At 38.6% G+C, this 16,361-nt stretch overlaps 1 protein-coding gene across 2 annotated transcripts in view; it reads left to right on the forward strand.

The window, feature by feature from the left end:
* The window catches only part of brpf1 (bromodomain and PHD finger containing, 1), a 61,418-nt gene extending 50,225 nt beyond the window's left edge, over positions 1–11,193 (forward strand). For both annotated transcript variants that reach the window (XM_048547722.2, XM_048547723.2), the window contains exons 12-14: positions 1,770–1,924; positions 3,004–3,145; positions 10,621–11,193. In XM_048547722.2, the coding sequence (XP_048403679.1) occupies positions 1,770–1,924; positions 3,004–3,145; positions 10,621–10,737 (414 nt within the window). In that variant the 3' untranslated portion in view covers positions 10,738–11,193. The remainder of the gene's footprint in view (positions 1–1,769; positions 1,925–3,003; positions 3,146–10,620) is intronic.
* Positions 11,194–16,361: the final 5,168 nt, after the last annotated feature.

Genomic DNA, 16,361 nt, shown 5'->3' on the forward strand with positions numbered 1-16,361 from the left:
GTCATTGCCAGCAATACAGCAGTGAGATGCCTGCATCAAGGATAGGAGCGATAAATTCATATCCTTGCACTGTGATTTCCTCATTGCTCTGCTCTGCTCCAAACACTTCTCTGTCCTGCTCCTGACTCCTCACTGCTCATTTCTCCCCCACTCCCACACTGCACCATGTTGCCTTACCAGGTGATGAATGGGAGATATTGGCAGTCGATGTTGGAGTGAAGAATCGAGTAGAGATGGTGAATGAGGTACCAAAAACACTGAGTATGGCAGGAGAATGGGATGCTGAATAGTGCTGCCCGTGGAGTGACAGTGACCAGGGTTCCATGGGTGTTAGTGGCAATGTGCATGTGCATTTGGCACCAGCTTCTGATTCTCAGCACACACTGATAATCTGCGATGCCAGTCTGTCCTGCCATTGCAGTAACAGGTGATCCTTCAGTAATAAAATAACTGAATTGCCCAGGATTCTCACACAGAAACAATGGTGGATGGACCTCAATCAAACCCAGCCACAAATTTCAGTGTGAAGCTGCAGTTACAAAGGACTGGCAGGGCACACTCCTGAATCTGTGCTACCATTCACTGAGCGCTTCTATGTTCCTTCTCATTCTAATGGAACAAACCGTAGCTAATATTTCATTACAAAGAACAGGTCTGGTATGAAGGTTTCAGATTGCACCAATTGGTTGCTGTTGCGGTCCTCATTGAGATCGATCACTTTTAAAAAGATATTTGAATTTCTAGTCATTGACTGGAATGATCGTATGAGAAGAATTAAAGTTTTGAGACTTTAACTGCAACATACAAATTAAAACAAAACATTGACTAAACAATGTTTTTGCAGATAACTTAAACTCTACATTACAGAAAAATTACCCCATTTAACTTTTCAGACGACTGGAAATTCTTGCCATTATTGTGCATTACAATGTCCCTAAAATGGACATTTCTATTACCTTCTAATCTTAGAATTAACTTTCAAAGTGCGAGTTACCTTAGCAATTCCTTCCTCTAGCCAAAGCTAGGCAAATTTCCAGTCTTTTCCAATGTAAATCATCACAAACCTGCTCTCTTAAATTTGAGCATGAGCTCCCACTGTCTCTGTATGGGGAGTAATGAAGATATCATTTTCATTGCTTTGGGTGCAGGACTGGTTACGACTTCCTCAGCTTTCTATCTCTCAAGTTCTTGTACACACCTTTTGTCTCAGAGAGTTTCAAGGATACCTTAGAAACACCCTATAACCCAGTACAACGTGACTTGCTCTGCTCCTTCCCCTCGCAAATCCCATCACATGCCAAACTGTATCACATGGACTTTGCATACAGATAGAAACAGTAATTAGGTTTCCTTTGGATTCAAGCTTGGAATTAAATAATTTATTTAGCCACTTATAAACCTGATATTCTTAATATCTCCTGTGAGACTTGGAAACTAACGGTCTACCCACAGTTACTGCAGATGCTCTCGTCTTATTTAAAGCGAAGTGATGTGAATATCTTGCACCATATTCCCTTTAACCTTTTAACAACCGATCCATCCAGGTTTACTGTCAGGCAATACAAGATTCGGAGCGTGGAACATGCCCCCTTTCATTTCTCCATTTCAGTCTTAAGTTAAAAGAGACAATCGCAAAATATAAACCTAATAAAATGTGTATTTGTAATTTTAATATTAAGAGAAATTGTTTTAAAGTATCTGGGTACAAACTATATTTGAAAAGAGAATTTATTCACAGTGATGTTGTTGCATATCTATAACTACTACAGATTATTGATCCGAAGATGCCTCGGGAAGGGCTGTACCATCACGGTGTTCCAATACCTGTTCCACCACTTGATGTGCTCAAGTTGGGAGAACAAATGACTGTGGAAGCTCGGGAACACCTCTACCTCGTTCTTTTCTTTGACAACAAAAGAACATGGTAATATTTAAAGAACTTCTCTTTCTTGTTCAGACCATGTGACCACAAACCAATCGGGCTTGAATCAGCTTAGATTGAGATACTGTAGGTTTTAGGATATCACCAATTTAAAATTGTCACTGGCAGTAAGGTGAAACGTAAATAAATATTTGAAGGACAGCAAGGCAATGGGATTAAGTACAATTTATTTAGCAGATTCAGCATAGATGCATTGGTTCAAACAGCAACTTTGTGCACTGTTAAAGTATATGTACAAATTGGAGCTTTATAGTGGACTTATTAACCTCAAAACATGCTCTGCACTTGGTAGATATTGATGCAACATTAATAAAAATCATTGAATTCCATTATAAAGCCACAATTTGTATATTAATGTATTCTGTAGATGTTTAAAGTGGAGACATCCACACTACTCTCTCCAAGAGAAAAAAATCTCCTCAGCTCTAAAAGGACGACTTCCAGCTCCCCAATCGCTCTAACTGATTAGATTGAAATTACATTGAAATAAATTTACTTAATCAAAGCAATTTTTGTTTTTGTTTCTCTGCTATTGAGATAAGTATTCTAGATATTTTTGCTAATAATCCAGACAGCATGAATTCAGGTCCCACAATTGCAGTCTAAGAGCTTTAATTTTGTTTTTTTTTAATCTGCAAATAAAAAGCTGGGATCAGTTAAAGTGATGAGGATGCTCTCAGATTGGTATGTTAACCCAATTCATTCACATATGTTTCTTAGGGAGAAACCCTCCACGTTTACCAGTTCTAGCCCACATGTGCCTCCAGTTCAGCTCTAATGTAATCGATTCTAAATTACCCTGTGAGCAGTTTAATAAGGCATCTAGTTATACCATGCGGGTACACACTGATTCAAGAAGAAACATTGCTACTTTCTCAGGATGACTAGGAATGAATAATAACTACTGGCTTTGCAATGGGTATATTTAACTGATACATGTATTTAAGTGGTGGGACTGGGGAAGAGAAGATGATGGAAAATAAAATGTTGGCGAAAAATTACTTTATTTGCATAAGGCACTTTTATACAGTGCTGGTACATAATGTGTTTTTATTACCCAGGCAATGGCTCCCTCGAACAAAGCTCGTACCTCTTGGCGTGGACCAGACCCTGGATAAAATGAAGATGTTGGAGGGGAGGAAATCAAACATCAGGAAATCGGTGCAGATAGCATATCATCGTGCCATGCAACATCGAAGCAAGGTGCAGGGCGAGCAGAGCAGCGATTCCAGTGACACTGACTGACCATAGAAATTTCATTCATTTTTTAATGTTTTATTTTTTTAAAATAAAAATGGACCTGCAACTCAGTGATACTGAGTGTAAAATGCAGAAGACTGCACCGTCTCAAAGCACTGAATTTTAAACTATAAAGTACGGAGCAGAGACAGAACGGTGCTGGCCGCTAGACATGAGCCGATGGACAGCCATGAGTTCTGAAAACAGGAAGCAGAGCAGCTATTCCAACAGTACTAAACTGTGTTAAACAAGACTCAAACCGTTCTTTAAAACACAAAATTAAAGTAAGGGATAAAATCATGAGATCTGGCTAAACCTCTAAGTCTAGTTTTTTTTATATAAAAGTTGGCAAAATCAGAAACCACACAAGTGGCTTTAATTAAATTCAGAGCATTAATTGAGCAATATAGAACATCGGATACTGTGAAGCCGTGGATTGCCTTAACTCTTTTACTTAGAATTATGAATAAGTGGTATTATGGACTTGCAATTCCTGTATGAAGTCCATTTCTTATGATCATATTTACATAATGAAATCCCTTGGAAAGAACAGGTTTATGCCAGAACTTAAAATTCCTTCATTACGTTATCTATCTATAATTTTCAGTTGAGGAAAGCTATACTCAACTAATACTGATGACCTAAAAAGGAAAGTGAGAAAGGTGCTGTGACCAGAGGGGAGTAAAAGTTGAAACGATTGACAGTAATGAAATGTGAAGAAAAGTGTCTATCATAATGAAAATGAGTAAGTTCACTGCTAGATTCAGTTTTGTTTTCAAATTACATAAAGACAACTCTAATTACTTTGGGACAGTAATTCTGATTTTAAACCTGCTGCTAAATACCACACTTCAAACAAACAAATTATAATATATACACTGTCATTTCATTAAATTTATAGTCTTGTTCCTCCCATAAAATCAGTGAAGACATATTATTGACATTAAATGTACTGCGTACACTTATCTGTTCATGTATACAGTTGCAGATGTATCTGTGGCCCTTAGGGTTTCTCACACAAAAATGCACATTTGTGCTTTCAGATTTAACCATTGGCTTGCCTGATAAAATTACAGGAAAACTTTTACTGTCTGACCTTCTGCCAAATGAGTTAATCCTGGAACATGCCCAAAAAATGATAATGACCCATTCAACTTGTTTTTGCCCTTTGGCTTAAATTATGCTGGCAGTACTTTCTGAACTCTAGGACAGATATGTTTTTCTTAACTGACTGTCACTTATTTTCTGTCATCAGAGCTTTACAGGCTGTTAGAACTGCATTTTTGCTAGCCCTGGTATATAAATAACATTGCATTTTTGTTCAGTCATATTGTCACCTGTGTTTTGTTTGGGAAAGGGTCTGATATCTCCTTTAACTGAATAATCAACTGGCTAAAAGTACTTTTGGAAGGCTACATAGGTAATTGAATCAACCTAGAAATGCAATTGTTCTCTACTTTGAGTTGGACATTGAGGCTGTACTTTAGAAAGACTGGTGAACAGGATCATTAGATTTCCAAGTCTGTGGACACTTGAGAGAGAATGTGAGCATCTTTGTTGTGGCTACATGGAACATTATTTTTAAAGCAAATAGTTTTTGTTGCGTTTACCTGTTCAGTGTTTTTTAACAATCTTCAGTTAATTTGCTGCCATTTTCCATCCAAAACAGACACCATATTTGGTCATGGATGAGTTGTTTAGATACATGCTGTGTTGTATAAATATCAGGCAGTTAGATCATGCAGGGGCTTTGGTTTTGAATAGAGGTTTGACAGAATCACCAAGTATGTTCTTGAATGTAGAAGTTCACAGTATTGTGCCAGGTGCATGATGCCTTCTGTTCTCCTGAAGCCCATGCTTAAAACTTGATCATAGAGATTGCTTTCTGGTGAAAGTCGGCATCTATGTTACTGTAAATCGAAAACTGTGATTGATAGCAAAAGGTTTTGGGAAGAAAGCTGGAATACTGTATGTGTGTCTCAGGAGGATGGAAGAGTTACTTCCATTGTTATGTACTTTAATGCTCCCCACCTCCCCCCCCACTCCCCGGCCTTGGAAAATGCAAATTAATTAAACAGAACATATCTCATTGTGGATAAACACCTTGTCAGCACTCTCTGATAATGTTAAGTCACATAAACCAGGGAGGTCACAATTACTCTCTGGTCTATGGTGATTTTCGCTTGGGTATAAATGGAGATTTTGCTGTTGATCTCACTGTTGGGTGTTATGTGAAAGGGGAATTAGTTAACTTGGGTCTCTGCTTCTGATCGTATTCTAGATCACCCCTCTTCGTGAACTATTGTGTACATAATCTTTGCTGATAAATGCACGTGTTCAAAGCCAGCATTTCTTGGGAGGACCCAGTAGACATTTTGAGCTTACCTTTAACATTTCTACATGTAAAAGAGTTAGTACCTCTTGTAGGTGAAGTCGAACAGAAATCAAGTAAATCCTTCCCAAGAGCAGATATTCCCAGGAAAAGATTCTTAATGACCAGGTTATTTTGTTAGGTGGAAAGTATTTGTCATAAAGCTCTGCTGTTATTGTGGGCAGGAATTAGGTGCCCCCCATCTGGTGTGGGAGTTGTCAGTCCAACACTGTTGAAAACTTTAGACTTTGTCAGCATTTACAATAATAGAAAACTTTAAGGATTTCAATATTATTAGGTACTGTAAAAGTACTTCACCTTATATAATACAGTAACTGTGTCAGCAAACGTGATATTGCTACTGCTGGACTGAAATCCAAGTCTGGGAGCAATCCCAACTCCATTTACAGGACAGGCTGCCATGAGAATATCTGTTCTTGGCCAGGAGATGTTTTAAGTTCTTCTGAGGGTCAAACTTTAAATACTAAATATTGTGCTCCTTACCCCACTCCATCATTACTTTAGTTTAAAGAAGTGTACTGTCACTCCATTAAGTGCTCAAATTAATTGTTATGGAGAATCTGGAGAGACTGGTTTTGAAGTCTTGTTAATTTAGAAACATTTTATCAAAGAGAAGACTTTTTAGATGAAGCCCCAAGACAGATTTATCATTTCTGTTTCCATCTGCAAGTAAAATCCTGAATCTGATTTTTATATCAAATGTTTTGGGGGATAAAGAATGAGTTCATTGACCTTGGAGTTGATTTCACCATCTTCTGTTTTACTTTCCTGAAGCTCAATATGAAAGCACGTTATTTCCCTAACCATGACTCTGTTACACATGCTGCTTGTTGAATGCAGTGACTGACAGGAACATAAATAACAAACTGTCACATTATTGTGCCCACCTTCATGGTTCCCAGAAACACGGTGACTTTCAGTATGAGAGTTGGACATAAAAGTAGTTGAGTGCAGCAACGTGCTGTGGGTAATGCAAAATTGCATGTACCAATAACTATGCTGTGATGGGGCAGCATTGAACAGAAGCTGGGTGTTTTCCAGTTTGGCAGGTAGAGAACCAGTATTGGCCAGCTTTTGGAATAACTTTAAATTGACATTGAAAAAAACTCAGGTTACTTGGATTTCTAGTGTGTGTGTGATTGTGTAGACGATCTGAGGAATGGGCTTTATTTAGAAAAGCTGTTTCAAATAATTATAAATCCAGTAGGGGCATGAATTTTGCAGAGGGATATTTATAGTTAAAGCACTTATGTGGTTGGAATATCCCTTTGGGAAACTCTTTTTCTTTTAAAGTGAATATGAAATTTGCTAATGACTTCTGTGAACTTTTACTGTTGGTGGGCGATCTCTAACTCTTCTGAAATGCCACTTAGGTTGACATAGTGTCAACAGTTGAAATCGAATCAGCAAAGGTGATCTCTTTATAAATTATTTTCCAAATTGTAATAAGAGCAAAAGGAAAATCATTGCATTAAATCATCAGTATTGTCACGTGCATCAACAATACATTTCAGTCCCTCCTGTACCCTCCAGTTGCACAAGGCTTCAAGCTTCCCACTAATGACAACTCCATCTCAAGGAATGAATAGAGCTTCAAAAGAGAAATAGTTAATTGAACAACAGGCTCTTTCAGCTAATGGTATCTTGTGCTGCACCTGCATAGAAATATGAGATTAGCAGGTGGATACTATCACTGTTGGAACTTTGAAATTGGAAATTACAGGCTGGAAGTATTTGCTATCAGAATTGATGCATGAACGTTCAGTATATAAATTTTATTTTCTGCTGTTTGCTACTTTAAAGAAAGCATTGTTTCCCATATCAAATAGCAAAAACCGAGTTTGTTTAGTAACATCATCAGCAGTAATTTCTAGCTTTTAATACCATTCACATTTCTGTCCAGTTCAAGGATTTGAAATGGAGTTGTTTGTGTAATCATTGTTTTTCTTGGAAATACCTTTGGTGTGCTTTGTGAATACATGACCTAGTTTACATTCAATCCACGAATGACCTCTACTGAGTAAATGCTAATGTAGTACAAGGCTTTATTTGCTGATATTTAGAAACTGCATTAACCAGTCAGTTTTTATCCTTTCTATAATGGCGAACTGAAATGACAGCCATCTATTGGAAATCCGGTTGGATTTAGCAATTGGTCAGTGAATGAGCCATTGACAAGCCAGAACTTTCAAAAATACTCAGTACGTGGATGCACTTTGTCCATGAAAAAAATACTTTGCTGCCTAAATTTGTCAGCTTTGATTAAGTGTGTATGTTTTATCTGTACACTTTTTAACAGAGCAGTGGGGGGGGGGGGGGGTGGTGGAAGACATATTAAAACACTTGCTACTACTCTAAAACATAAATTAGAAATTGCATTTTTTTTAAAGTAAGCCAAAACATTCACACATGATCTTTTTAAATTTTCAAGCTTCCTGCATGTACTCACTCATTGGGTAATAGTTCCTTCCTCTCTTGTTGCATCATTGAATGCAAATTAAGTTATAAATCAACATCAAATTTTTGATAGTGAATTTCCTCTATAGAAATGTGGTTTCAATTTATTGTCACCATGCTGTTTAATCAATTTCATTCCATTCTGTTTATCACCCTTCCAAACAAAATTTCCCTCTGCTGGGCTCGCTGTGCCACGGATCATCTTTCTGATCATGCAGTTTGGAACTTGTCAAACTTTTAAATAAGAGAAGAGGTACTCTTTTATGTTTCATGCAGGGTTCAAGTTAAAGGGGGCATATCTGCGTTATGCCCATACAAGTAGTGTTGCTTCTAATGGCTTTGGTGGCCAACCTTTAGATGCTTCTGATCGTATGGATGTTGGGAGTTAGAATTCAGTGCTCAAATTGTTGAGCTTGTCCTTCCATGTTTGTTTCTAATCACTTTCGGTATTTTAGACTAAATTGGAACACAAAAATGATAATTTTACTAAAGATCTAATTTGTGTGACAACCTTACAGTGCAACACCCTTTAGTTTTAGGATAGATTAAGTCAACTAAACTATAATTCCATGCAGCAAAGTTCTTGTCTCTTCTAGTCCTTCAAGAACAGTTTACAGAGATGGGTTAAGAATTTTGGATGGGTTAAAGTTCAATTTAGTTTAATGAACAAATAAAGGCTTCTCTTTTCATTGCAACAATGACTTCCTCGCAGACATTTAACAAATTAGACTCTTAACTGCCATTAGGGAATTGGATTATTAAAGAGGTTTCAGCTAAATAAACCTTTTAGACCCCAAGCTGCAATGACAGTTCCATTAGTACAATGCCTGTGTGTATATATTGCTTATGTCAATGAATCCCACTGGTATTTCAAAGTCATTCCAAAACACATCTGGAAACACTGTCTGTTAAATGAATAAGTGCTGCAATGAAGTTCCTAATACTTTCAATTTACTTCAGAGATTTTTTGTACTCTCACATGATTAAGTTTCCTATTTGCTTTCCTAAAAGAAATGCCAGCTCAGGACAACAGCAGGATTGTAAAGTGGCAAATTTTTCAAGACTATTGACACTGGTTAGAGGCTGTGTAATTTGGCTGCGGTGCAGAGCACATGGCCTTATGGCAGTAATGTTCAATTTATTGACAGTTCGACTTTTCTATTGATTCTATGTCATATCTACTTTACAGCTGATCGTAGCTAAACTTGAGTTTAACAAGATGACTCACCTTGGAATGGTTTGAGTATTTGTCTTTAGAAAAAGCATACCAATTTATTTTCTAAATTAAATCAATCAAATTTTAATCATTCCCCATCTATTTTGTAATTTTTTGACAAATCTGTCAGTTTTCAACTTGTTGTACATCTAACACTTTTCACTTTGTTTGATTAGTACTCCTTTTAATTTTTCTTTTTCTACATAAGCCCAGCTGAAATACAAGTGATATTAGATCTGCAAACAAGGAAGGGACCATGCTCTATTGCAGTCTATCTGCAGAGCTAAGCTGATGTTCTCTTTCTTGTGGAATCTGGACGTAAAATTCACAAGTGTCCATTTTGGAATTCCACCAAGTGCCATAATTTTGCTGTAACCCAAATAATTTATAAATTCTTATGAGATCAAAATAGTGAATTCCATTTGCAGCATGTTGTGTACGCTTGCTATTTATGGAAAACACCTCTTTTTGGGGTATTTCACAACATTGAAAGTTTTGAAAAAGCATTGATTTAGGAGGGTGTGAATAATTCTCTGACAAGTGTGCTTTATTAGCACACGAAATGGTCAGTGTGGTAAGTAGTCATAAGGGGAATAAATGAGATCAGATGAGTAGTGGAAGTGAGTGAGTAATAATGTTCTGAGGTTATTAAGTGCTTTGGGAGGTTGTTAAATGCAGTTATAACTATCAGAGGAAGTTGTCACAGCATGAATACGTCCTTGTCGTCTCTACAGCCTAACTTTGTCATAGAATTGTTATGACTGTCAGTTCTATCAGGAAAAATAGCTGTTAGAAAGGAAACTCCATTTCAAAGATAAACCTGTGCAGGAAGACAAGAATAAACTTAATCTTGATCAGTCTCCGCTCAAAACTAGCCATCTTCTTTCCCGTTAATGGCTCACTTTTAATGTTGAAATGACACTAATTTGGCAGTTTTCCTCTGTACTGATTCAGCAAATACTGATGAAGTACAAACGTTGTCACCTCCTTTCCCAAACTCCTCCTTTTCTGTTTTTTTTTAACCGTCTCCCTTCCCAAGACAAGCATCAAGTCCCATATGTTTGAGGTGTCACAAGACATCTGAACAGGTTGACTAAAAATATCTACAAGAGCACTTTTTCACATGAAGGTTCAGACGGTTTGATGTAGCACCCTTTAATCAAACTCCTCAAAGTGTGATATTTTGCAGCGTCCCTCATTATATTTGCATCAGGTGTAAAATTATATTTAAATTGTAATATGGATATATTGAAGCCTGCAGATTTGTTGGGTAGACTTCCCTTCCCAAACAGACTTTTTTTTTTAAAAAATGTAACTTGCTTTCCAAAACAAGAAACATGTAAAAAAACAAACCCTCTGGTCTTTTACACACAGGACATGGGTACCAAAATTGGTGGTTCATTGGTGGAGAACAAGGACACCAAACAGTGCAATGCAGAAGGAAGTTGTCTACCTGGAAAACGCATTTTATATAAAAGCTCTGTCTGTTAACAGGTGAACATGAATCGATGGCTCAGTCAGCTCAAGGTTATGCCCTAGGCAAATCCATTGTAAATAATGTACATTGTTATGCTAAGGATTTTTAAATTATTTTTTGTTTGTAAACATCTCTTGACATTTCTAGGCTTTCAGCAAAAATACTTCTTTGAGTACATTAAAATGGACATCATGAAACCTTTTCTAAATTTTTGCAGGTAATTCTAGTGGGCAGCAAACTGGTGTTGTGTGATAGCAGACACACCATTTTAAACAAATACAATTAAAAACAACCGTACTACAAAATACAAAAACCCTTTCATACTTTGGGCTGGGAGCATGGTACTCCGATCCAGCAAAAAAAAACCTAGATACTCCTTTAATTTCTAGAATGTTTTCAGTTTGTATTTATTTTGGAAGAAAAGAAATCTATCTGATTCTTAGGAAAATAAATAAATGGCTATTTGAAAAGTTGTGTCACTTGCCTCATGTTATTCATGCTTTTGTCAATTCCTCCTATCTTTCATTTTACCCTAAAATGGAAAGGAAGACGAATGACAAGAGACAGCTCCCAGCTTTAGAATCTCACCAATTAGAAAATAAATTGCATTTATCTGATGAGGGAATGTTAACATTGGATATCATTGGTAGTGTTTTGAGGGGCCTGGGGGACACATTCACAATTCTTTGAATATGGCAGAGCAAGTTGATATGGTAGTTCAGAAAGCATATGAGATTACTTGGCTTTGCAAATTGAGGCAATGAATACTAGAAGGGAAAGTCATGTTAAACGTTCACAAATCATTTGTTCAACCTCCAGCAAAATAAAAAGAGAAACTTTAGTTTATTTTACATGTCTTGTGACCATAGGATTATCCCAAAGCTCTTTACAGCCACTGAATTACAGTTACAATTTTACTGTAAGAAATAGCAACCAGTTTTCACATAGCAAATTCTTACAAACAACAGTGTATTAATGATCAGACCCTTTTGATTTCAAGTGGGACGGCAAACACATTGGCCGAAACACCAAAGCCAACCTCCCTACTATCCTTCATAGTAGGATTGTATAATGGGACCCTTGTGTCAAATGGGCAATGTCAGGAAAAAAAAGTTGGGTGATGGGTGCTTCTGTATAAATTTCCACCTACACACTTTCTGCCCACTTTAAATATTTCCCCCTCAATCATGCATGTTATTTCCCCTCTTCCAGGACTCACCTATCAATTTAAGCTCTTCAAATTCAATCATAGACTCCACAAATTGCAAATGTTTACCACTTTTACTTATCCATTCTTGATGTCGTGCTGATGAATTAAAAATGGTTGATGTCTACTTGGATGTAGTATGTAAAGAAACAAACTGAAATTGCATAATTTTCAATATTTGAGAATAAAGGAGTGATACCAGGATAAAAATTAGCAATTGAAATAAAAGGGAATCTAAAATTATCTTTCATGGCAGCAAACAAAATGATCCATCTTGGCCACCTCCTGAGGTGCCCAGTCTCTCAAATGCCAGTGTTCAAGCAATTCTATTCACCACATGATTACAAGAAACTGTTGGAGGCAGTGGATATGAAAAGACTACGGATACTGCCAACTTTCAGGAATAGAATTGAGGACTTGTGGTTCAGAACTTCGAGCACACCCTGGAAAACTTGCAGTACAGGTACTACACTGGCGTCTAACCCACAATGAGGAAAATTGCCAAGGTATGTCCTGTATACAAGAAGCAGGACAAATTCAACCCAGAAAATACTGCCCTATTGACACTTATAATGGTCAGCAAAATATTGGAAACTATTATCTATGATGCTATCAAATGACAGAAGCCCAGCAATAACCTGCTCATTGAGATTCAGTTTCAGTTTCACCAGGCCCACTCAGCTCCTGAAATCATTGGTTCAAACAGGGACAAAAACATAAACTCAAGGGGTAAGTGAGAGTGGCAATGCTTGACAACAATGCAGCATTTGGCTGATAATGGTATCGAGTATCCCAAACAAAACTGAATTCAATGGGAATTAGAAAATGTTCTCAGGTGGTTGGAGTCATACCTAGTTGTAACAAAATAGTTACTGTCAGATGTCAATCATCTTAGCTGGTGAACACTGCCTAGGCCTAACCATCTTCAGTTGCTTCTTCATAATGTCACAGGGATATTCATGGATGACTACAATGTTAAGCACCATTTGTAATTCTTTAAATATTTAAGCAATCCATAAACAGCAAGACCTGTCGAACATTCAGTCTTGGGCGTGTAATCTTAAGTCCCAGAAATGCCAGGCAACAACAACCATTTTTAATTCATCAATGGGATGAGTGTGTTACTGGCTTGGCCAGCATTTATTGTCCACCCCTAATTACCTAGAGACTAGTTGCAGATTAACCATTTTGCTGCAGGTCCAGAATCACAAGTAGGCCAGACTCGGTAAGGATGGCAGAGTTCCTTCCCTAAAGGGCATCAATGAACAACATTGTCAACAGTTTCATGGTCATCCTCAGATTTTTTTTAAAAAATTGAAATCAAGGTCTGCCATGGTGGGATTTGAACCCAGATCCCCAGAAAATGGGCTCAATCATTGGATTAATAGCCTTGTGATAATACCACTATGCCATCACCTCTCTTGATCAGCTTCAACAAAATAGAATCTAATCGTCTCCTCTCAACATTTCTGAATCCTCCACTATTAATATCTTGATTGTTACCATTGGGCAGAAACAGAAGACACCAGCCTATTAAACATTGCGGCTACAACAGCAGGTCAGAAGCTCAGAATTCTGTGGTCACTGATGTACCCCCTGCTGCCTCAAAGCCTTTTCACTACCTACAAAACCCAGGTCAGGGCTGTCACGGAATACCATCCATTTGCTCCAATGAGACGCAAGCAGCTCAATATCATGCAGGATCTACAACTCATCAATATCCTTACAAAAGTACCTTCAAAATGCATGACCTCTACCATCTGGAAGGTAAAGGACAGCAGATGCACGAGAGAACCATCACCTGAAAGTTAGTTTCAAGCCAGCACCATCCTGACTTGGAATTATATCACTGTTCCTTTAGTTGTGCTGCTCTGTAATCCTCAAACTCTTTCTAAAAGCTCTGAGTGGCCCTACACCATACAGATAGCGATAGTTCAAGGAGGTGCTCATCACCACTTTCTCAGGGACGCCTCTACAGCGTCCTACTTGTCCAATTCCAACTCCATCTTATCAGAACAAGTTAACACTCAGCACATACCTGCTGAAAGATCAGCATCATTGGCACCCACACCATAGTTATAAGGCTGCTCTGCACTCAGAAATGCACTGGCATTCTGAAGGTGTCCTACCCCGTGATGGACGTTCAGTCAGAAGATGTCCGAGAGGTGAATGCTGCATGATTACTTGACAGGGACCTGGTACAAAGAAGGGGGAGACTCTTCTGGGAGGACTGGCTAAAGAGAGCAAGCTACCAGACCCTGAAAGCTTCGTCCAAGGGTGACATCCAGGCCATGACCATTTCCATAGGCTAGAGGAACACTGCAAGAGGGTCAGTGACCTTCTGCATTCTGCCAGCCACAGGGATCACAAAGCATTAGGGAGCCAGCATGTCTGCATCCTCTCTGCTGCATGGATCTATTTTTCACTTCATCACAAGATGAGACCAGGGTGACTGTTGACCAGAACTGAACTGAACTAGCCGCATATATAGCGTGGCTACAAGAGTAGGTCAGAGGCTAAGAATACTGTCGTGAGTAAATCACGGAGTGACTCCCCAAAGACTATCTACAAGGAATAAATGAGGAGTATGATGGAATACACTCCACTTGCTAGGATGAGGGCAGCTTCAATAACATTCAAGAAGCTTGATAGCATCCAGGGCAAAACAGCCCACTTGATTGATACCACATCCACAAGCATTCATTCCCTTCCAGCAGTATACTATATTGGAGATATTTGCCAAAGACTCTTGGACAGCACCTTCCAAATCCATGATCACTTCCACCCAGAGTTTACTTGGGAACACCACTTCCTGCAAGTTTTTCTCCAAGCCACTCATCAGCCTGACTTGGAAACATACCGCTGTTCATTGTTTGTCACTGGGACAAAGTCATGGAATTCCCTCTGTAACAGCATTGTGGTTCCACTTGCAGCACATGGACTGCAGTGGATCAAGAAGGCAGCTCAGCACCACTTTCTCAAGCAGAGCTAGGGATGGGCCAGCATTGTCTATCACATATGCTGCAGGCAAAGATACCCCGGGGCATGGTATATTGGTGAAACCATGCAGACAATACAACAACTAATGAATGGACACCACATAATTGCCAGACAGGGATGTTCCTCCCAGTGGGGGAACAGTTCAGTGGTCAAGGGCATTCGGCCTCGGAACTTCAAGTAAACATCTTCCAAGATGGACTTCAGGATACACAACAAAAGTCGCCGAGCAGAGGCTCATAGCCATGTTTGGTACTCATGAGGACGACTTCAACCGTGATCTTGGGTTGATGTCGCACTGCAGGTGGCCCCACCACACTATATACTCACAGACACATTCACACATACACGCAAACACATACATATGGGATGAATTTGCCTTTGCAGAATTGTATTTGCAGTTACATTCTATTTTGTTCCAAAAGCACACAATTTGTAGACATGGACAGTCAATGGGGCATTTTATAAATTCCTGGTTTGGAAACAAAATGAGTCCAACTCCAGGTTAAAACATAGATAGATTCTAAACAAGGCCTCACCCTGCAAATGCATTGTCTGACCTGAGATGTTACCTCTTGTATACACACTGATAAAACCTTTAGTTGTCTTGGAGCAGCGACTTGAAAGAAATTCTGGGATGTGCATTTTAATCAAACAAAATCTGCATCTCCTTTCTAACTGATTAAAGATTTAATAGGAGGGAGTCAGCCAGCCGTTTTAGGTTTATTCAATACATTTGCATTAGTTCTACGATCTTTCAATCTTTTACATACAAATTATTTGTCTTGATGCCTCTCTCACTACACCTGATGAAGGACAATGCTCCAAAAGCAAGTGTTTTCAAATAAACCTGTTCGACCATAACCTGGTGCCATGCGATTTTTGACTTTGTCCAGCCCAGGGCAACACTGGCACCTCCAAATCAGGCAATGAATGCTGGAATGGTCAAGAACACCTACGTCCAATGGATAAAATAAAACCAGTACGTATATACAAAATGTTAGTAAGATCTCAATTGGAGTGCAGTATGCAGTAATCAGCAGGACACTTTAGGGGAGTGCACTGAGGTTTTGAAGATAGTTTAATATATACTCAAACTCCCTCCAAAAGTGTCATCCAAATTGAGGGTTTCTAAGACGTTCAGTACTTAAATGTGTAATGTATATTATTACATGTAAGGTATATTAAAGGATATATCACATGTTTAAAATAGCTCAAGGATTCTTTCGCCACACATCAGTTGTTGTCAGTATTTCCGCTGATGTCTAAGGCTGGAGCCAGCTGGCACCATGGAAAAGTAACCTCGGGATACATACACTGGGCCAGCTTATAGAGCGGCGGCGAATAACAAAAAACCCCGCAAAAAGGGTCAGTCGGCCAACACGAGGTGAGGCCCAGCTACAGGGAGCTGCGAATCTTAACCGGGTGCGGGGT

This window comes from Stegostoma tigrinum, chromosome 11 (assembly GCF_030684315.1).
Source record: "Stegostoma tigrinum isolate sSteTig4 chromosome 11, sSteTig4.hap1, whole genome shotgun sequence".
Classification (NCBI taxonomy): Eukaryota; Metazoa; Chordata; class Chondrichthyes; order Orectolobiformes; family Stegostomatidae; genus Stegostoma; species Stegostoma tigrinum.